At 26.2% G+C, this 23,625-nt stretch overlaps 2 protein-coding genes across 2 annotated transcripts in view; both read right to left on the bottom strand.

Annotated features, from left to right (window-relative positions):
• The window catches only part of LOC103309139 ((E3-independent) E2 ubiquitin-conjugating enzyme UBE2O-like), a 13,556-nt gene extending 2,031 nt beyond the window's left edge, over positions 1-11,525 (bottom strand). Inside the window, exons 1-18 of the mRNA XM_008183841.3 lie at positions 11,128-11,525; positions 10,872-11,045; positions 9,915-10,067; positions 9,093-9,248; positions 8,885-9,018; positions 6,972-7,234; positions 6,410-6,529; positions 4,729-4,901; positions 4,210-4,409; positions 3,986-4,145; positions 3,754-3,899; positions 3,420-3,581; positions 3,219-3,349; positions 2,608-2,675; positions 1,980-2,271; positions 875-1,035; positions 450-714; positions 239-392 (exon numbers count right to left, since the gene is read on the bottom strand). Coding sequence (XP_008182063.3) covers positions 239-392; positions 450-714; positions 875-1,035; positions 1,980-2,271; positions 2,608-2,675; positions 3,219-3,349; positions 3,420-3,581; positions 3,754-3,899; positions 3,986-4,145; positions 4,210-4,409; positions 4,729-4,901; positions 6,410-6,529; positions 6,972-7,234; positions 8,885-9,018; positions 9,093-9,248; positions 9,915-10,067; positions 10,872-11,045; positions 11,128-11,334 — 3,119 coding nt within the window. The 5' untranslated portion in view covers positions 11,335-11,525. The remainder of the gene's footprint in view (positions 1-238; positions 393-449; positions 715-874; positions 1,036-1,979; positions 2,272-2,607; positions 2,676-3,218; positions 3,350-3,419; positions 3,582-3,753; positions 3,900-3,985; positions 4,146-4,209; positions 4,410-4,728; positions 4,902-6,409; positions 6,530-6,971; positions 7,235-8,884; positions 9,019-9,092; positions 9,249-9,914; positions 10,068-10,871; positions 11,046-11,127) is intronic.
• Positions 11,526-15,353: 3,828 nt separating this feature from the next.
• On the bottom strand, positions 15,354-23,327 carry LOC100164750 (piwi-like protein Siwi). The gene is made up of 16 exons (XM_001947555.5): positions 23,134-23,327; positions 23,032-23,071; positions 21,850-22,064; positions 21,596-21,781; positions 21,069-21,245; positions 20,243-20,398; positions 19,986-20,131; positions 19,151-19,259; positions 18,793-19,082; positions 18,553-18,707; positions 17,599-17,726; positions 17,350-17,512; positions 16,378-16,499; positions 16,148-16,305; positions 15,605-15,770; positions 15,354-15,527 (listed from the first exon to the last, which is right to left on the bottom strand). Exons 1-16 carry the CDS (start codon positions 23,176-23,178, stop codon positions 15,411-15,413), a joined length of 2,373 nt encoding a protein of 790 aa, XP_001947590.2. The 5' UTR covers positions 23,179-23,327; the 3' UTR covers positions 15,354-15,410.
• Between the last annotated feature and the right edge of the window lie 298 nt (positions 23,328-23,625).

Below are 23,625 nucleotides of genomic sequence, written 5' to 3'. Positions count from 1 at the left end.
GTTTCACTGTAATAGGTTACCACGCAAACTGCAAAACTGAAGGAATTATAAATTTTCTAAAGCAGCCTTTATATTATAATATTATGTTCATTCAATATCTCCAAATACATTTAAATTATTTAAAATATTATTCAACATATCGGTGTCTATTTTGACTCGTAAAAGAACATTTTCATGTAATAAGAAGTAAATTGTCTTATCTATTAAAGGGTTAACAATTCTGTTTTGTACAACTTACGAATTATTCATGTTTAACATATTTGTCATTGACTGCACTACTTTGATCAGAGCCATTTCATTGTAAACACGAGAGTTTTCTTTTGCAAGCTTCTGACCTCGCTGGGAATCAAATCCAGCTTCATTATAATATGGTTCACTTACCAATATCAGTCCTGAAACAATTATAAAATATTAATATTGAAGTAAGTATAAAAATGCATTTTCACCACCTTGTATTGATACTAGAAGCTGTAATAAATTTGAATCTTCAAGTGACCATAATTCAACACCATGGCCAGACCAAGTACCCAAAAGACTAAGGCATACTTCTCCATCTTCGTTTAGATTTGGATTCAACTGTTCGTCACAAAAACTATAATAATGACAGAAAGGAGGTTTGATTGGATATGTGGATGGAATTTTGACATCAAATAGAAATAAACCACCAGCATATGGAGTTTTTTCTGGTCCTCTAATCATTATAGAAAACAAATCCTAAAATAATAAATAAATAAGGTACAAATAGAGAAATAATTATTATTTTATCAACTTCTTCTAACTATTATTCAAATAATAATAATACTTTAATATTGCTAAATTAATAAATCAATTTATAATATTTATATTCATAAAAGTAATATATATTATTAATTACCAAACGATTTTCAAAAGTTTTCACCCAAATTCCTGCCGGTAAACTTTTTTGGAGTATATGTATGTCTTTAGCAATAACTTTTAGTAACCGTGGATTTAAATTATCTTTATCATTGATGTATTTGTGTGAATTATCCATAAGTGTTTCTACCACTTCAAAAACTGTAAAAAAGAATAGATAAAATTAAAAACCATTTCATATTTTTGACTTCAGATTTTAATATATAAACTTTCATAAAATGCCTAGGGCCCTTTTCACATAGATGCCCATTATATGTGTGAGTACGAAATGCACAACTTTCGGTAAACATTGGTTAAGTTAATAAGCACCACTAAATGGCAAAAGCAACATCATTGAGAAGGCTCATATAAACTGAAACGTGCAGGTTTAATACATGACTGTGTGACACATGCTTAATAGGACAGCAAACACGCATGAATTGTCTCTGCTATACAAACCTAAATCTAAGGCTATTTTATTCTACTTAAAAAAAATATTAACAGTAGGGACTAAAACTTACCGCTTTTGCTTATATTTTTATCATTTGCTAAACACAATGAAATGTTCAAAATATTTAGACTATATTAAACTATTCATACCATCAATATAGTTTCAAATAATTCAGCAGTTAGATTTATATTCAATTTATTTGGAAAAAAATAGTTCAAAGTACCAGATTAAGAAATTATTAATAATATTATAAATCAAATATTAGCCTTAGAAATATTCGATCTCTAAAACCTATAATTGTTTTTATGTATACAATGGTGAATGGTTTTATACAATTTAACATACTCATTATGCCATATACTCAAAACTTTATTTAAAACAGTTAAACTATTTGTTTTTATAAAATTATTTTTATATTTTACTAAAATTGATTTAAGATTTTTAATGTGAAATAATTGGTTGTGGGAAATATATGATGTGATCATTCTGTTATATTATAAAATAAATGTAATGTAAATTGAGAAGTGATTTTCTTCTTTGATTCAAAACGTTAGCAATTTTTCATGAAAAATAAAAAAATGTTTTAAGATTTTAATTTTTAATTTTAATTTATATGTAGCGCATAAAAATATAGGGACTTATAGTCTGTACAAACCTCCAGCTTCTTCAGGTTTGGTTATACTTTGATTATATTCTGGTTTGATTACTTCGTACACTGGTTCTGTCTTCAATGAAATAAAAGGACATTCAGCAGGATGTGGTTCAATTACTGGAAGTACAGATGCTGGCTCAGCAACATCCATTATTTGTAGACTTAAGTCATCACTTTCATCTTTTGTATCACAATGTTTTATTATCCCATACTTAGAAGGATATGATTCATTGAAAACAAGATTAACTTTCTTTATGAAATCTGACACAAACTGTTTTAATTTAGTTTCACTGTCCTATAAATAAATAAGTTATTAGTGCCCGGGTTGCTTGAAAAATTGTTTAATTTAATGCTTCAACGAAACTCAATGCACCAATTAAATACCACTAAATTATTTTTAAGGATAGTTAGACTATTGCATGCATAATATGGTTATGTGTACGAAAGTACATAGTCGAACACAAAGTCTGCTTGTGAGCCAGAGAGTCTGCTGTATGGCTGATTATATGTCGACTATCGCAAGCATGGGCTATTCATTAAATGTTTAGTGATTTTTCGTGAAACTTGGCATAAATCAATGCAATATAAAATACTAAATAGTACAAACTTAAATGCTATTTCAATTATTTACTTTAATTAAAATCTCATATGACAGTTCTTCTTCTTCAACCGATTCTCTTTCTTCTCTCTCTTTAATATCTGTAAAAATATACATTTGATTATATAATAAACTTAACATAGATCATATTATATCAAGAATAGAGTCATTATTGATCATGTTATGTAAATATACAACTTTTAACCTTCTGACTTATCATTACAGAACGGTTAGATGTATACATTACACAAACTATTTTTTAATTACTTTGAAATAATTTAATTCTATGACAAAATTACTTGTGCACGCATGCACACTAGTAATGCTATCAATCTAGTTCCGTCAGCTAGTTATGGCTCCATTTATATAGAGTCCACGCTAAACAAACTAGCGGTTGGTGACTCCGTCCAACGCGGGGGGTCCTACAGCTGGTACTACAAATTTATTAGGCGCGCTATACCTACACACTCATAGGAATGTGGTTTTTGTGTGTGAAAGTTACTCAAAATATACCCTTTTGATTGCTAGTGTCGTTTGGGGGCGGAGTCACCACCGCCAGTCTGTTTGGCATGGGCTATGATATCATACACATATATAATATAAATCATGTGATCTATGAAATGAAAAACAATAAAATATAATACCTATTCTTGAGATTATTTTGTTTATTAATTTTGAGATATTATCCATGAGATCCTTGTACCAGGTTTCTATTTCTTTTTCTTTTTCTTTACATTCTGAAGTTGGCAAAAACGAACTAACGTTAAATCCTGACCTATGTATCAGTATACCATTTTTATACTTAAAATAAATTTAAAATCATTTAAATTTAATTGACAAATTACCTATATTGTTCCAAAGCTTTTTTTAATTTAAGAACTTTATCCATGTCACAAGTTTGTTTAACAGCATCTAGAAATAAATTTATACTCATAGCAGATTGCTCTTGTAATTGGACTAATAGTCCTTCATGTTTCCGCTCATTGTGTACTTGGTCACAGCTTATACTATATAACATAATATACAAATTATTTCGAAAAATATAGCATTAAGAATATATATTTTGAATAAGACACTTACAATTAAATTCTGTGTTTAAATTATTTTATGAAATAAGATTGTAATGTTTTCATGGTTATTTAGGTCATTATAACTTAGCTAAATATAAGTTTAACTTACTTAGATAACCTAAGACTGGTTATAGGCATCCAATCTTTAGGTAAGTCATATTCTACATCTTGAAAACTGAAGCCATTTGGTTTGACAACAATTAATTCTTGTGGCCAACATTCGGTTTTTTCACCATCAACCCATATCACTAAAATCTAAACAATTAAAACAGTACACAAATAATAATGATAACAATATACACAAATATATTATTATTTAATGTTTTGTATAAAAAAATTACCCTGCCATTAGGCCCTGCACTTAATACTTGTCCAACAGTTAAGGTATTTAAATCTGGGTTCGTATCAATACGTCTAATGAGACAACCATGTTCAAAATTGAAATCCGGATGATTACGTAAGTCATATACACTAAAATAAGTTTTTTCAATAGAATTTGGCCTAAAAATCAATTATATTAGATTCAGTAATGGTTTTACAAAATATTAACACAGTTAATTCATACAATGATGGATTTTCAGGATAAACTTTAAGCCATTGTATATGAGCAGTGCGTTCTGCATGATCCACAGATTCTACAACACCATAAACATCAGATGCAGGACTTTTTTCAGTAACAAAATCGCCAGGAAAAAACTCAAGTTCATCAAGATTTTGTACTGGGCAGAGATCAGTGGAAGAAACTCCTGTTTCTTTAGTACCATCCTATACAACAAATAGCTTTAATATAAACTAAAAGATACTGGATATTATATTATATAAATATTAAATAAACTAAGCATTTTAAATGATCCTAATTCCTCTTTTATGACCTTTAGTAATATTCTGCAGTTTATTTTCCATATGATGTGATCCAGGCAGAATCTCACTTTTACATTATATTATGTGTTTTTGTGATAAGTCACTAATGATTTGGTATTAATTATAGTTGGGAATTTCCAACTTACTATCATGCAAACCAAAAACAGAATTTGGTATATTCTTCTTTAGATTTTAGAGTATAAAAACGTATTCAAATACATACCTGCCATATAACATCTATCATAGATTTTGTGTAGCAAATCTCAACTACAACTTTGGAATTTGGTTTGGTTTTCATTTTAGGTATATTGAATTGTTTATTTTTTTTAATTAATGATTTCCACATACGGTTCCTCTTTAGTCTGTTTGATTTTAATGTATATACACGACTATTGCCTAAAGAATATATTAGCAATTTACTTCAATTTTATAAAATAGTTTAATATATATATTATATGATACATTTGTATAATAGATTACACAGAAAGGTTTTTTCCAACATGTACAGTGTACACCTTATTTTTAACATTTATTCAAACAATGATTATGTATTTTATGTGTTCTTAGAAGACCATACTTTCAAATACAAAAACTATTTTATAATATTTAAGGATTTTTCAATAGTGATGTTTTATTTAGGTTTCATTGCATACCTATTACATTATACATATTATATTTAAAGATCCAGTATGGCAGAATGCTATTATTCTCATTATATAAAATACAACCCAGAAAATAATAAGTACCTATTTTTTTAAAATACTGTTTAAATTTTAAACACACCAACATTTAAGCATTCTTACATTTTTAAACTGAAAAAATAGAAATGTTAACATGAAAAAGATTGTTCAACCACTTGACAGTTTTAAGAGTTGTCCAAAATCCAAGGATTAAAAAATAATACGTGGGCAAGTGAGTGTCGCTCTGTTGTACAGTAGGTTACAAGTGGGTCACTGTAATGGATGTTGTTAAATTTGAATTCAATGATATAATATTATGTATAAGAAAAGCCAATTCTGTGCGAAAACGGTCGGTCAGCCTATGATATTATTAAATATATTTGATGATATTATTGTGAAAAAAGTAAATTGTACATAACCTATTTACGTGGAACCTTGTTTCAAATTTTCAATCATTAACTATAAAAGTTGAACATTTTTACATTTTTAACTACAAAATGAATATTAAATTTTAAATTTGATACATTTTATCAAAATTGAACTTTAAATGTTATGTATTTTTATATTTTTTAACTGCTTTAGTTAAAATATATCAGGAGTCTTAAATTAAATTTTCACAATTTTTTACCCAACAAATAAAATTGCATTCACAAATATAGAAAAAAAAACTAAAAAAATGAAAAACTGACAATGCCCTTAAACAGCTCAAAAAGTGTCAAAATATTTTCAAAATTTGATAGTGTATATAAAATGAAAATATAAACATTCAGTGAAATTTTCATGTATCTACAGTTACTCGTTTTTAACGTAAAATCGCTACATGAGAAATCAAGTGAAATATTGTAAAAATATGAACTTCAGACAAAGTTTAATTTGATTTCCTTGTAGACATTTTTTTTTCTGATAAAGATAGATAAACTAAATAAATACTTGATGTACATAAAAATTTGATGAATATTGTATTACATTTTCAAATCCCAGATTTAAATAGAAATATTTGATGTATTACTAACTCAAAATAATTTACACATCTTCGTGAATTTTATTTATTTTGTCAATATTTGAACTTTAAATGCTAATAAAAAAAAAAAATTGTGACTACTGATTTTTAATATTTTTCATCTGTCTTTGAAACAATATATTAGGAGCCTTGAAAGCATACTTGATAAAACATCATTATTTAGAAAAATATAATTTAAAATTACAATATTTATATTATTTTACCGGTTGTGCTTGTAGATTCACATTTTTTGGATAGTAATGTACATTTTTGTATCTTATATAATATTCTTTCTCTTATTTGTCTTAGGACAGCTGAAACGCTACTACGTCCATTTTGTATACCTATAAAACAATATTCAATAACATATTAATTTTTCTGATATTTATCCCATATTACATAATAAGGTTGATTTAGAAAAAATATGATTCATTGTTTAGTTAATACATTTTAATTGACAGAGTAATTTTATTTGAAAGTAGAAAAATTAATAAAAAAGTACAGATTAAAGTTTAAAATTGCATTAGTTGAGATTTCTTCAATTAAATTGACTTTTCTTTAAAAAATATTTTGGCAAAGTAGGTAATGAGAATATCAAAATATTGTTTGTACCTACTTCCCTTTATTAAATTATTTTTAACGATGGCTGATGTATTATAACATGCACCATTTTATTATTGAACATTGAAAAAAAAACCAAAAACTACAAATGTAAATTAAAAACTGTCATTAAAATAAAAAATAACATTGTCATTACATACATTTATACATACTGTATATACATACTTAATAATGAGTCATCTATATTAATACGTTCCAAATCAATAAGATGTGAACGCTTTAATCGTTTATTGGTACCTAAAAGTTTTTTGTGGCGCTTATTTTTATTAGTTTTACTGTGTATTGAACCTGATCCAATATTAAAAGCTTCTGTACATTTAGATCGCCACTGTTTCATTGTCATCAAATTATCGGTATCTTTAATTGTATACAAATAGGTGCCTCCCACTTGAATTGAACATGACTCAAATATATCAATAATTTTTAGTCTAAAAATATAAAAACAGTTAAAACTATTCTATAATAAAATAAATAATATCAAACTATTTATTTGCATTTATGTATCCACATTGCAATATCATGTTATGCAGAATAATTTTTTAAACATAACATTTACAGTGTACAATTTTTTGTTCACTATATTTCTTACAATATCAAAAAAAAATAATGATGTTACTAACAGTGATTGCAAAACAAAACGATTCTGACCCAAACTTTTTAAAATTAAACTAACTAGAATTTAAATAAGGTAAACAATTTCACTCTCTACCAAGTGTTGATGAAATGTTCATCATAACATTAATTTATTATTATATTTAAAATGTAATATATATTATTTATTGTATTTATGGGTTATCTAGAAAATAATTCAAAATTTATAAGACATATTTTTAATGTATTTACATGGAGTAGTTAGGATAAGTGGTTGATTACTCTAAGAACTTAATTTAAGGTGCAAACATTTTGAACATGGGTAATAGGTAAATATGTCAATAAGTGTTATATGTATTTTATAAATAATTTGTTGACTCGTTATTTTTGAAAAAATATGGAATTTATGAAATAGTGACTTATGTTTTAAAATTCACAATTGTAAAAAATATTAGATTTATTTTTTTTACGCATTATTTGCGGTAATTATATAATTAGTATGTGTGTTTGATGGTTAGTGGCTATTCTCTTGGTCTGCTCCTAAATAAATGCTTAAAATTTAAGGGCATGAAATATGAATGATCCAAAATATTGATCATTGTTAATTTTTTTCAGCCAACATTTTAATAATATCAAAAAATTTGCAAAACATAACATGGTCAGAAATGAAAATAATATTGAGTATGATTTTTCATTTGTTATGATAATGATTACAATAGTAATCACAATAATATCTAAGATAATCAAGGATATTGCTAATATTTCAGACAATACATCAAATATAATAAATAATCATATTAATATTATAAGTTATAATTTTATAAATTGTAACTATCAACCAGCATAACCTCAACCATAAAGTACATACAGCATATTATTTTTTACAACAGCCAGTATCTATATGGATAGCCATATCTCATAGTGCGGAAAACTACACTATTTTCAAGTTAAAAAAACACCAGTTTATATCATCCAGTAAATCAAATTTGAATAAACAAAGTACAATCCCGAAACTACAAATAAGCACTCATTATATAGGAAGGATCGCCACTGTGAGTAGGATCTAATAACGGCATGCGTGATTTTAAAGACGTCGTAACATAATAACTATTTAACGTAAAACAATTTTATTGATACCATTTTAGAAGTAATATTTTTTGTGTTTTTTTAAATATAAGTCAATATCGAGTGTTTTATGGTCCTTTAAGATATAAGTAACATGAGTAATGAAAGATGGACATTGGAGAATGGAGAAAGTACTGTTACAATACATGTTCAATTAATAAAAATTAAAAACCTATTGATAACTGATTAAAATGGGTTTGTTAATTTAATATTTCCAAATCTATATTCTAACTCTACGAGTACAAGGCTAAGGTCAATCGACATATAACAAGGATGTATATACAATAACTTGGTATTTATCATGTTCATACTTAATAAGTACCTATAACATTAGTACCTAATAATTTTTCTTTTGTATTTACTTTTTCAAATTATCACCAGTAAATAATCTCTCTGGCCAATATTCTTCACCCGATTTTGTTCTACTTGATGTTTGGCAGTACCATTTAACTTCAACTGATGATACAATAACATCTTGAACATAGACTTTGACCCACTAAAAATATGTATGGTATATATAGTATGATGGGAACATCAAAATTCATTTATATAATTACTTTATTTAATTACCTTGGACCCAAATTTAGAGCTGAAATTCTTCTTATAATTGTGCCATAAACATTTCATTAGGTTACTGATTTTTAAAAATTTTACTTTTTCTAAGGACCCCAGACGCATTTTTAATTTTTGCCCATGGTAAAATACATTGTCACCAATGAAAAAACTCTAAATTTTTAAAACATTAGAATTAAAATAAATTTGTTGAGCTATTTTATAAATGGTAATAATAGGGCTCAGATTTAAAGCACAATTAATCTCAAAAAAAGCATAAAATTGTTTGAAAAAAGCAAATAAAGTATGAACAACAATTAACTTAAACTAGGTATAAAATTGAATAAAAAATTAAAGTTAAATTTAAATTTAAAAAAGAATTAACTACCATGTATTTTCTTAGATTTTGCAATAAAAACAATAATAATCCAATAACCATTTAGTCCGTATTCCGGGTGTTAAAATTTCTTATTAATTAAATTAAAATTTGTTTATTACAATAGTATAATAATCATATTAAAATGCTACAGCTGGAATATTTGCAAACAACCAATAGAAAAGCAAAACCAGTATTTACATAGAAAAATTCAGAAATAAATTGGTTTATTTGGAATTAAAATGACACGAAACAAATGTATGGTCAAAATTAGATTTCCATCTCATATATAAAAAAAAGAAACATAGTAGTATGCTTTAAAATCAGACCCCTAGTATTAAATAATACAATTAATAATTAAAAAACAATAAAAAGGAAATGTATAAAAAAATATTGTTTTTTAGAATATTCTCTAAATTCGTATTTTTCTATATAAGAATAATTAATATAAAAAGTTGACTTACATAACTTGTGGATAGACTTATGAAGTCCCGTCTATGTGGATCCTCTAATGTAAAAATAGATCCATCTTGTGAAATAAATGTAACTTTACATTTGACATCAGTAACTTCACCAACGCATGATTCATAAAAAACCGAGGAACCAATCCCGAAGGGCTATAAATAAAATTTAATAATCAACAAATAATACTCCTAAAATTTGTAATAATAAATTAACTAAAAACTGTTATTATGTATCAAAATAACATTTGATATCAATAAAAAGAAAATTTAATTTCCATTTTTGACAATATATAAAATGTGGATCATGCACACTTTATAACACTTGACGTTACACTAATAGAATACAAATTATATACTTATATTAGAAAATATCTACAAAATAATAAAATAGATAAATCAGATGGATGGATAATTTAAGGAATACAAGAACTGATTTTATTATGATTTATATCACATTATTTAGTCATTGGTTATTTCCCACACAAATAGTGGGAATATACCTCTAGTTGAACATTTATGTAGTTTAACGAATTCAAGTATTCCGTACTCGTGTATAATTGTCAAATACATGAGTCGTGAGAACCAGGCTTTAGAATAAAAATAAAATATTACTGCTTAAGAAAAATAATATATTGAAATTAAAAGAACTTTAATTCATTGGTGTAAATATTAGTGATGGGCAAAGACATAATTTTGTGTATTGATATCGTTCTAATTTTTCAGATATTGTATCGCAATATCATAAGCTTTTTAGAATTAATAATAGTTATTTCTTAATTCAAAAATTTGCTTTACATGGCTAATTGAAGATAAGAAAACAAACTTGGTACAATAATTCCCGATATAAAACCGTATATAATATCGATATCAACAATTTATCACAATATTGATATTGTTGCCCATCACTTGTAAATATAACTGCCTAACAATTAAAACATTAAATACCTATGTACATACTTTTGTGCGAGTCAAGTTTCGGGAATTTATATTTTCTATTATTTTGTTTGTATTAAATATTTTTACTGTGGCATATTTAACAATATTTCCACAATATCCAAATTGACTTGGCTTCTTTTCACTAACTTTTCGTACTACATCACCAGGCATTAATGATCGATCCATTAACACAACCTAGGAAATTAAAAAAAAAAAACAATTAAGGCTCTAGTTTCAAAACATTTAAACTGTCGATATATGGTAATGGGTAATATACTTTATCATCAGAGATAATTTCTTTAGCACCATCTGGATGCCAGATCACTTTGATCTCATTATGATTCGTACATGAAGCCTGTTTGAACTCGATTTCTGATCGCGAATTGTTCTTCGTTAAAACCAAACCATACTTTACTAGACCAGAATTTGAAGACACCGTGGCCACTTCATCATCGCCAAAGAACTTGTCATCATCCTTCTCCATTATTTTATTGCACCTTATAAGACGTAAATAAAAAGAGGTTGAGTGAAAATACCTACACCGGCATACATCAACGCACAATGTATGTTATTGTTTTCATATAATAAAATTTGGAAACATGTGACTTAATTTATAGAAAATCCTAATCGCCAATCCAAAAACAAATTATGTTCTAAATCTAAATGATTCATATAGAAATACTGATAATCGTTATTTTACGTTGTGACGTATCATATTATGTAGTGGCGCATCATATTATGTTAACATTGATTTGCCAATCTCAACCAATCATATCGAACTACAAGGACATTATTTGTTGTCAACATATTTTTGGCGCTCATTTAAAAAAAAATATTTTAAACCAATGAATATATTGATTTTACAATGCTATTTTATTTTTTGTAAGTCATTTTAGAACAATAAAGATTCTTTGATTTTCAATTTCAGAATTTTTCCAAAGTAGAAAATTAAATCTAGTTGGTAAATTGGGAAAATAGACATTTACCCTCCTGACATTTTTTCCCCGACTGTTTTTGGTCTAGTGGGACATCACCCCTTTTTTTTAAAGTTTATTATTGACTAACAATATTGAATTTCATAATACAATATTATTTATTATTTAATATGAAATATTTTTTTTTTATAAAATATAAAATATATAATATATATATTAGTTTTGCCTCAGAATTATCGGTGTTTGTCTGTTGATCATGGACACAAATTCATTTTTAAGGTTTACGTGAATACCTACTCAAGCAGCTGCCGATGGATCACATATGGAATACGAAATTCAAATAAAGTTTTTAATTAAAAGTTATCTAATTGAGGAAGTTGTTCTTTCTTGGTGCCACTAGTTCTCGGATGGGTGACCACCACGGGCTCATAGTGCGCAAAAACATTGCCGCCCATCACGTGTTCCAAACTGACCGTGCTGACCGTCTCTAACCTAATGTACCAACTCTACCAATCTTACAGGCCAATGACCTCAGTAGTCGAAGCCTTAATAACCTAATAAAAAAAAAGATAATATTGTGTTGTTGTTATTTTATTTATTTGACTGTTGTATTAATTATTACCTATATTGATTGTCAATTTTTTTTTTAACTTTTTAACTTAACTAGTAAGTTTATTTTTTAATAAACTTATGAACTTAACTAGTTTAATTTACAGTTGAAATAACTTAGCTTTTCTCAGCGGATTTTAAAAAAACCATCAAGTTAAATACATTTTGAAATTGTTCGTTTATACATAAATATTACCTACTATATCAGTATAAAATAAAAATAATCCAATACAAAAACATAAACATTTCTGTTATATTTCTTGATAACATAATTTTGTGTATATTAAATATTAATATATCTTATTAAGTTGTAAATTATATATTATGCGAGTTGCAATTATAAATGTTTTTAATAAAATTAATAATTTTAAATTACAAATTGACAATTGTTATGTTTTAATGTTATATAACTTATAATATATATACGAATGTCATGTACTCATCTTCATATATTATGACATTCAATTGCTATACAATATAAAAAAAAACATATTTGTTAAATTATTAATTTAAGATGAGTATAGTTTAAATTATTAAATAATAGTAAAATGGTATACAGTGTACATTATGATAAAAGTTCAATAAAATAATTTTTTTAAATTTATAAATTATAAAGTAGAAAGACACATTCCACTCTTTTGGAGTTGACTCAAAACTTATCGAGTTAAATTTATCATTTGGTAACTGTTAACTTTTAACTTATCGATCTTGTGTCCTCTTAACTTAACTTAACTTGAGTTAATTATTTTAATTAACTTGCCCACCTTTGTGTATAATAAATAATAATACTCTACTCAGAATACTTGTAAAACATATTGAAAATACCCTATTGAATACTTTCAAAAAAAAGTATTTAAAAAGTATTTTGAATATTACCTAAGTCTGCCAGTTACCCGCTTTTTAATTTTGTATTGTTATTATTAATTTTATTATTACCTTATAATGGTAGCCACAAATTTGAATTCATTAAACTAATTAGTGACAACTTACGAGAAACCTTGTATTGCATTTTCAAGTTTTGTTATTGAATAATTTTTAAAAGAACTATCAATGATTGAACATTTCATATGCCCATAAATAGTTCAACATGAGTCAATATACTTTGAACATTTTATGGTGTATAGATAATGCTAATATAAATATTTAGTAAAAATGTTATGTATCTACGGTAATATTTTTGAGTTAGACCAAAAACCAAAAAGGATTTTGCATAAAAATTGTCGTTTTCTTTATTTTTTTAGTTTATCACTGCGCCGCCTTTAAAAACTACTAAAAATTTTAAATTTTTATCTTCCCAAGCGCATACTACATTTCCTTTCTAACCGGAAAAGATACTGGTTTATACGTAGTACACACTAATTAAATATCTTTAAGATGTGAACTCTGATCACTGAACAACACTAAATACCTACTTCAAGAAAATACCTGAAACACTTGAAAGTCACATTAAAACTGTCTAAGCCAAGAAAATTAAATGATATTGTCACTACAAGTAGACCAGCACAAAATAAAGCAATTTTTAGAAAAGAGGTCACTTGAGTCTTGTCTCTTAGACTTTTAGTAACATCATAGCTAATGGCCAGTGCACACTATCCACCGCATTATATCATTTCTATTAATTATATTACTGTAAATTAACTCTACGTACTGTCGTATATTGTGTATGGTGTTCAAAATTTATCTTTACTTTTCTGTTGCCCGGAATAAAAATTCTGTTTCGCAGCAGTACATTATCAGGTAGGCAAACTACCCGTGGTAGATCGCGGACCTCGTGCTGTTTATACGTAAGTGTATGATTTAACTCTAAAGTATCAAAGATATACCAAGTTTGTCGTTTTTATTTAATTCAACCTACGGTAGATTAATGTAATCAATTTATACAAAATCCTATACTAAAATCAGACGAATAAAAAAAAAAACAAATCTAACCCTTTGTAAATGAACTTAAATTTTCTTTCCAGAGGTCTAATCTACCCACAAACATTAATTTATATATATATATCTAAGTATATAAATACACAGACTCTAACTATACAGACTAAACTCTGGAACTACTTATCAGATCTTCTTGTATATTTTATATATGTTAGGTATATTGACAAAAGATAATAATACAAATCAACAAACATGATAAACCAATAGAAACCAATATATTATACACTGGTGAATCTTCCTGTGATATACTCTATCACGAAATACTCTTTCTTAGTTAAAAACCCATCATTGCTTATAGACGCATAATAATAATATTTACAATAACAAATCGTCGATGTATATAATAAATGGTTTGCTTGGTCTCGTGGCAATGAATTAAAACGATTCACTATAATTCTGTATTGAAATTTCTAGAACAAATCATTTTATACGACATCACTCGTGGAAACCATTTATAAACAAAAATTTCCATCTGAAATCTAAAAATTCCCATTTGAGTACCTCCCGGGGTTAGTCCTCTCCTTTTTTAAATTAGCTTATCTTTTTAAGTTGTACCAAATTACACACAGTGTAAAAATTTCATCAAGATCGGTCCAGTAGTTTCGGACTTTATCACGAACAAACATGTGACACAGGATTTTTATACAATATATAAGATTTTTAAGTACCGAAGTACGGATTATTTGAAATCAACAATATAATATCCTCTTTGTGGTGTTGACTGTTGAGCAAAGATAATTAAATATTTATCTAGATAAAGATAAAGATAAATGAGGATAATAAATCTAAGATTTCAGTAAAATACTAAGATAAAGAAAATAGATAATAGCAATTTATCTAGATAAATAAAAAGATAATTTGTGTTTTCTATTCATAGTGACTTATAATTACAAATATAAATTCAATACCTTAAAGTTAATTAATGATTATTAGGTTAAATAACATTACAAAAATAATTGTAAAACAAAAAATTGCTAATTACTAAAATAAGAACATACAAAATAAGTTATAACATTAATATATCATAAATAAAGTATCTACACAGTGTTCGGGGAAATATAATTAAATAAGAATTAAATATTTACATAAAATAAAGTAAATCTTCCAAATGAGGATTTGCAGGACCCCCGAGTGACTCTGCTGTAAAAGTAGCTAATTTGCGTGCCATTTGACAAGGGCCTGGAACCATTTGTGTATTCTATAAAAATATGTCCATTAAAATTATTAAAATTTATGTTCAGTTTTTATGTTCATCATTAAACAATTAATACTTACCGAATAATTGTAGGACATATGAGTCAATTTATAAGTAAGTTTTTGAACTATCGTGGGTGTGAAATTGGATGCAGTAGTTTCATTGAGAGTATCCCAAATTACATTGTAATGAGTTGGCGTAGCTGCATTGTTTGTTATATTTTGTGATATCAAGTAGAAATCGTACCTGGTATGTATTCAAATGTTATTCCATATTTAAATTTAACAATAAAAATAAAAATTCATATATAATTATAGTTTCTCTAACATAAATATTTAATATGTTTAAGCTTCAATTTAATAGAAAAATGTTTACGTATATTTTAATAATAAAATAATTTGAAAATATCCATATAAATTAAGAAAAAAAACAATTAGATTGATAACTAAATATTATATAATAAATATTGTAATTACAATGTATATACTAAGTCCTTAATAATGGTTTAAAATTGATGTCAATATTTAGTCACTGAGTAATGAGTATGTTTAAGTATGGGTATATTTTAAGTTATTTCAGTAAAATAAGTATAAATATATATTATTAATTAGGTAAATACTTACATAGTTGGGTCAGTGACAGTATTATCAATAACTGTTCCAGGTGGTGGATTTTGATATGTATTGTGATTGTTACAAAAAAATTTTGTATTGTTAGATATTTTAACTATAACAAAAGCCAACCCAACTTTTTTCTCCCTGTAGAATTCTTTACATGTTTTCTATAAAGAAATTTATTTATAAACATTTTAATTACACAAATTATAAACTTATGTATTTTTATAGATACCAACCTTTAACATATCAACTTCTATTTGATGGACATAAGATAACTGATCATCTTCCATACCATCTCTGTATATAATGATACTATTAGGGAGTGTGTTATTTTTGGATTTATATTTATTTAAAGCCTCTAAAAAACAAAAATAATATTTAAATTGTAGTAGGTTGATGATATTGGTCAATAATAAGTTATTGTAGGTCAAGCAGTTATTTTTTTTTATAAAAACCTTAGTTTACTTAAAAATTAAAGAGATTGGGACCCCAACAAAATCCGTGCAATATATTTTCCAAAAATGTATTTGTGCTTTTTATTTCATCAACAAAAGTGTAACACCCATTATTTTTATACTTAAGCACCAAACATGTCAGTGCCACGGCGCTTGAGAATCCATCAAATTTATTTTTTGGCATAGTAGCACATTGCGCATTAAAATCATACATATCTTTTATACAGAAAATAAAATGAATGATATAGAAACAGGTAAGTAATAATATTATGTTTTATGCGTCTAATTTTTATAAAAATAAATTAAAATTGACATTTTTCTTTTCATTATAATCAAAACAAATTTCAATTAACAGTAAATTTACAAAAATCATTACATAATTGCATAATTCTCGGTTTAAAAACATTGAAAACAATTTAATATCCTCTATCAGCCAAAATAGGTTATAAATATGCTGTACTTCATAAATTCTTAATAACAATTATGTTTAAATGCATAAATCACTTATAAATACAGTGAGTAACGCTTAATGCTATCACATTGGTTTAGGCCATTTTGATTCTATTAACCAGTTGATTCCATAAAGCATATTTTTTTCAATAAAACAATATTTGGTTTGGGATTATGGTAAGATACATACTAGATCACTCAAGTGTCTGTAGGTTGCAAACTAGACTGGTACCGTAAATACTAAATTCTATAATCTATGTCTATTATTTTAATTTAAGAAAAGTAATATAATTATATACATACTAGCAATATTCATTGCAAAATTGTTTAAAAGTTCCTGTCTGCTTTCATATTTTTGAACACAGCTGAAGTAAGAAGTATAGGTGTCATTCATTGTGGCTATAAGTGCACCATAAGATTTATTTCGCTTTCCGTGACAGACATCAAATCCAACTATCATCATACTCTGATAAAAGACATCATAAAATGATTACCTACTCTCAACATATTAAATTTACATAACACAAATATACAATTTAAAATTAATCATACCTTTTCAGGGATGACAACACGCCATGGTGCTCCACCTAGTTTACAATTCATTTTTATGGAAATTTTGGCATACATTATCATATCATTTTTATTTTTCATTTGTTTCAACAATACTATTTGTGATGGAACTGAAAAAAAAACATTTTTAGATATTTGAATTGAGTTTAAACAGAAGCAGTAAACAATATATGTTTAATACCATTATGATATTAGACTTAAACATTACTATTAAATTATATATTTATGTATATTTTAATAACAGTCTCTGAATCTGAATTAACCCAAAATGTTGACAAAACCCTATACAATAACCAGACCATATTAATTATTGTTGATTATTGTTATTCAAAATTGTAATGCCAAGATTAAAATGTTCGCAATAACATTTGTTATAGAAAATTAATATCAGTAGAGGGTATTAAATATTTAAGAGAACTTATTTATACCAGATATAGGAAATGTTCTAATAATTAGTGAAAATATTATAAAATAAAATTAATCTATTTTATGCATTAAAATATCAGTTATTTATATTAAAAATGATTTTATGTAAAAACCAAGGCATACGCTTAAGATACAGTTATAACTTTATAAGAGGAAGAACCATGATATTAAGATTGAGTTGAAAAAATTAATCTATATTTTAGTCAATATGTTGTTTGAAGGAATTTAGAGCGTGGTACACTTGGTGTTTTGGTATGACAGTCCATGTCGATCTGCTGTACCCACCAAAACTTATAGTGTAGCTGGCATGTTTAAGTTTCAGATAAAGATACGAATGAAATATGCCACAAATTGAGGTAAAATGTGAGAACTCACAACAGGACCCCCAATGATAGCATACAGGGTAAGACACATTGCTGACCTCATCTAACCTAACTCAATTATTCAATTGTCCGACCCTGAAATGAAACTGATATGCAAATCCATAGTTTCATTTCAGAAATTGGATACCTGGTCTATTAAGACATAGTTGTCTTTTAATGAGATTGTAATGTTCACTAGGCGAATTTGGAATGACGCATAAAATAAATGATGGATCCATTTGATTTATTACTTGATCCAAAGTAGTTGAATACGTGCTCGCACTTGTATCTTTTAAATCAACTCTAAAATAGAAATTAAAATATCATTGTATATTTTGTATTTGAGTTAAGTTCTAAAATGTATTACATTTAAATAATAAATACTAACATTTCTGGTTGTGGTAAATTAAATGACATGCCTTTTGCCACCTGAAGTAGTGTATTGGTAAATTGTCTAACTTCAGCACCATTTTCTTCTGGACCTAGTACTACCCAACGTTGTATTTCAGCACAAGTAAACATGGGTAATTTACATAAGTGTACTGTCCAATTAGCTTCATTACCAGCTGGAAATTGGTAATTTTTTCCCTGAAGAGATTGTTGTGGTAATACATGACAAGGAATTGTAACGAGTTTATTACTCAATGTTAAATTCCATTGTTTCAATGATTCTGCAGACTAAAATACCCGGTAGAAATTAAAGAAAATATTTATTTGCTCAAAAATATTTCAATAAAAATATTTACCTTTGGTGTAGTTAGAATCCGATTTATAAGATTTTTATATCTGCCAATTCTTTCACTGGGATGAACTCTTCTTTGTGTTTCTAAATCAGCCACGAGATAATGATTTTTTCTGTAATTATAAACAGTATGTATTTGATTACAATACATGTTAAAATTAAATAATCATTATGTTATAAGTAGGGTTCGAATTGTATGTTCTAAAAACTTAGAAATATGCATTTATGCTCTTCTTTTGTAAAAATATAAGTACCCTTTAAAATAATTAACATGCAAAAAAAAATTTGATTTTCAAAATGAAATTTAAAAAATAACATTATTTTTAAAGTACATGTAATTGATTTTAAATAGTATTTGTCTTTATTAGTATTTTTTAATGGTACGTGTCATCGTTTTTAATCTGAAAAGCAATATACAACATTTATTTTTTTTATTACAATGATTATTCCCGAACGAATTTTCTAGAAAAGATAATCTAATATAAGAAAAAAAAAATTTATCAACCATAGGTATATGGGGGTAAAACTATCGAACAATGGTAAACCTGTTGGTATAAAACACTTAGGTATTCAATAAATATAACTATAAATACTATGTTACTATAAATATAACAAGAAAATGCAAATGAATAAAAAATTGGGCCCTAGTTATAACGTACCTAATTATAAGTCCATTTTTATACTTTTTGATGAAGCTATAATATTTTTATCAATATTTAGAGAAAAAAATATAATTTGTCTATATATTTTTAAAATGTGATTGTGTAAAAAAAAAATATTATTCAAGCCATAATGAAATGTGCCATAATGGTGCAATATTCTATAATTAATATAATTACTTCATCGCATCTGTTATTCCAGTGAAACTACATAATTCAGGAACTAAGTACACAGGCTCTGAGTTATCACCTCCATTAATAAAAGATTCGTTTTTTTGTGATATCAATATTGGCTGACAATAACTGCTAAGGTTTATTCCATATTTCTAAAAAAAATAAAAATACTTGTGATCACAGCTTAAATATATAAAACTACAGTAGTTAGTTGAAATAACTATCAGTTATAACTCAATTATACAAAATCATAAATAACACACTTGTTTATAATAGTCTATATATGATGTACTGTATCCATCTTCCTTACAAAATGTTGATTTTGTATTATAATCTTCAACTACATCATTAATTATATAGGTCTGATTATCACATCTATTCAGAACTTCACTTCCTATAACACTCATTTTAAATTGCACCTAAAATAGAATATTATATTATATCTTCTCATATTCCAAATAATGTAACCATAATGCAAGATATTACTTGTGACTATTATCTACTCTATAACATATCCATCTGTTATTATAAGTAGGGATTAGGGTTTGTGGTATTAGACAAAGTTTTTTAGAGCCTAAATATTTAATATTGGTTCCATGATACTTGGTTTTAGCATAGTAATAAACATTGACTAGTTTTTACATTTTTTTTTAAATTTTTGAAATTAATATTATGCTCATGGTTACATAATACAGTAAAACCTCCGTTAACGGTCACCTCTATAGGACGGTCGCCTCTATGTAACGGTCAATTTTTTAGGTCCCATCAAGTGTATCCTAGTGTTATTTTACCTCTGTAGGACGGACACCTCTAAATAGCGGTCATTATTTTCAGTCCCTTCGGTGACCGTTATATGGAAGTTCTACTGTGTATAATATAGCCATGATAATATTATAATATTTAGTACATTGAACATAAATCAAGAGTATGAATAGTATTTTTCACATCAATGAAAAACTAAAATGAAATATTTGTTAAGAGTATAATATTGACAGTTGTCACATAAAATATGTATTAGTGACTGACTTAAAACAAACCACATAAGTATTTGATAGAAATTATAAATATTATATCATAACAATTACTGACCATCCAATGAGAGTTTTTCCCTTCATTCTCTTTACATTCTTTGAAAAAATCTAATACCGTTTCTTCTCTTATGTATTTAGTGTAAATTTCTGTTTTTAAGAACACACCACCATCATGATTTCCAATAGAAGTTTCAAAACCTGGCCAAAGTTGGAGCTTATATTTTGGAATACTGATCTATAATAAACAACAAATAATAAATACAAAGGAAATTTATGAGATTTTGAAAAAACAATCAAATACTACTGATTGGATCCATTGGATAGGAAGTTTTTTTTTAAAATTATAATATGTAATTATTAAGTAAGTAGTTAATAAGAAGCATTATTATAATATACGACTAGGTCTCTTTTAAAAATCACATTAATTTAGTGATGATTAATAATAATAATAATAATAAATAATAATAAATTACTATTATTTTATTTTCTGTAATTTGGTATGAGATAGAAGTAGTTGATACAAATGGTAGCAATTCCAATATTAAAAACTTAGAATCATTAGTATATATTTATATAAGAATTTACTTTGGCTTCTGCATCACAGAATTTTCTTCCAACCAGTGTTAGGTTCAAATTTACAAGGCTTCTATGTAACAATGAATTTAAAATTTGGATAAATTCATAATCACCCTTTTCAATGATAGAAATAAATGTTATAGTAATTATTACCACTGTGTTGTCATATTTTTGTTTTGATGTCAGTTCTAAAGTCTAAAATAAAAATAATATTATTATACTTTTTAAAATATGAATGAACAAAAAAGATATAAGAAACTTACATCTGGTTTATACTTCTTGCTACTAAACAACAATGTTCCATCAAAAATATATGCTCCTAAAAGATCGTTGTGTGCACTCAATAGACCTCTTTGATTGTTTATCCTATTTTGTAATGGGTTAAAGTCAACTTTATATTGGTATAAACTCCAATCTGGGTTAGTTGTTAATATTTGAAAATGATTTGTTACTAATTGAATTGGTTGTCCTCCTGATCCTATAAGAAAATATAATAAAAACAAAACATTCAATTTTGAAATATTTTTTATGCGTTTTAATGTTAATACAACATGATTGTCATACGAAAATAAATTAAGTACATTATTAATTACAACCATAGGTCGTTGGGTATTGTTGTGTTAACACTCTCTAGTTATTAGTGACTGTTGGACAACATTATTCTTTATATGTTATAATATTGTTCAATATATTTGTTATGGATGCTTATCATGAAACATGTAATAAATAGAATACTCTCTAGAGTCCAGACGATAAGAATAATCATTAAAATCATATAAAAAATAAGTCATGTATGTTATTGATATTTCAAAGATCAAAAGTGGATCAAAAATATTTGCCAGATGATATTTTTAAGGTGGAAAAAATAGGCTTGTATTTTTAAATGGTTACTTTTAAAAGCATTTATTTTTAAAGGGAAATCCTGATACAGCCAAAAACAGAATTATTATTTAGTTGTACGCAAATATAGCAGGCACAGGTAAATAGTGAGACCATTTCTTATAGGGGTATGTTGAAATAAAACAATTTTTTGAGAAGTTAAGTCATTAAAATAAGATAAGCATGCAATTTTTTAAGTATGGATAAAGACTAAAAAATTTAACCTATGTTTGATGAAAATACATGAAATAAAATTAAAGAGACAATAACTTACTTTTTGTAAATATTTATTTAGCACTATAATATTATAATGTTATGAACTAATTTTAAATATTAGTAAAAAAATAAGGGTTTAAAATATAACAAATTTATAATTTATAAAAAATTATTCATTTGAAAGGTTTTTAATAACTCACCCCCCCCCCCCCCAACCATTTCTTGAATTAAAAGTTACTAAATATTGACTTTATTAAATGTAAATTTTAGTTATTATCTACATGCAACAAATAAGAGATTCAAACACAATATTAAATTATATTATATTACATAATTTAAGTAAGCTATACCTGTTTTCAAACTTCCTAATTGTTCTGTTACTCGTTCAACCTAATGAAATAACATAAATAAATATTTGTAAAATATTTTTAAATTAAAAATGTATTTCTTACACTTTGTGGTCTAAATTCTTGTTGCGGTCCACATTGGGATGTCATAGTTCTAGCTTGTTGCTGTGTTGGGTGTATTGGTACTTACTAGTCAGTTTAGGTACTGGTTATTTATGGCAATACTACAATTAGAGTAAACAATTTTTTTAATTTATTGAACAATTTATATCAGATTAAAATATTAAATTCAAAGTACTTCAAAATAGACATTGTGTAAATAACAAATTAAAAAATCTGTCATACAAAAACACATGGTAATAATGTCAATTTGCGATTTCCTAGAACTATTATTTTGAATTCTTTAATTATGTCTCCATAATCAAGTTTCCACAATCACAGAGCCACAATTGCCACCAGGGCAAGCAGGGAAAAACCCTGCCAATGGGCCCACATTTATTTTCAAAGGAGGCCCATGATGGGGATGCTTATTATTTTTCCTGATTTTGATTTTGTAAAATTGTACATATTATTTTGAATTAAAATATTTAAAACATT

The sequence above is a fragment of the Acyrthosiphon pisum genome, chromosome X (genome assembly GCF_005508785.2).
Source record: "Acyrthosiphon pisum isolate AL4f chromosome X, pea_aphid_22Mar2018_4r6ur, whole genome shotgun sequence".
NCBI classification, from domain to species: Eukaryota; Metazoa; Arthropoda; class Insecta; order Hemiptera; family Aphididae; genus Acyrthosiphon; species Acyrthosiphon pisum.
The sequence above is the reverse complement of the archived record's forward strand: the minus strand, read 5'-3'. Positions and strand labels throughout refer to the sequence as shown.

What these genes read in the sequence shown, in the direction of transcription:
- LOC100164750 (XM_001947555.5), bottom strand. Translation starts at nt 23,178, where the DNA reads ATGACATCCCAATGTGGACCGCAACAAGAATTTAGACCACAAAGT. An exon ending in ACTATGTCTTAATAGACCAG is followed by an intron (nt 17,727 to 18,552) that starts GTATCCAATTTC and finishes TTTTTTTTTCAG; the next exon opens with TTCCATCACAAATAGTATTG. An exon ending in ACTGTCACTGACCCAACTAT is followed by an intron (nt 15,771 to 16,147) that starts GTAAGTATTTAC and finishes AATACATACCAG; the next exon opens with GTACGATTTCTACTTGATAT.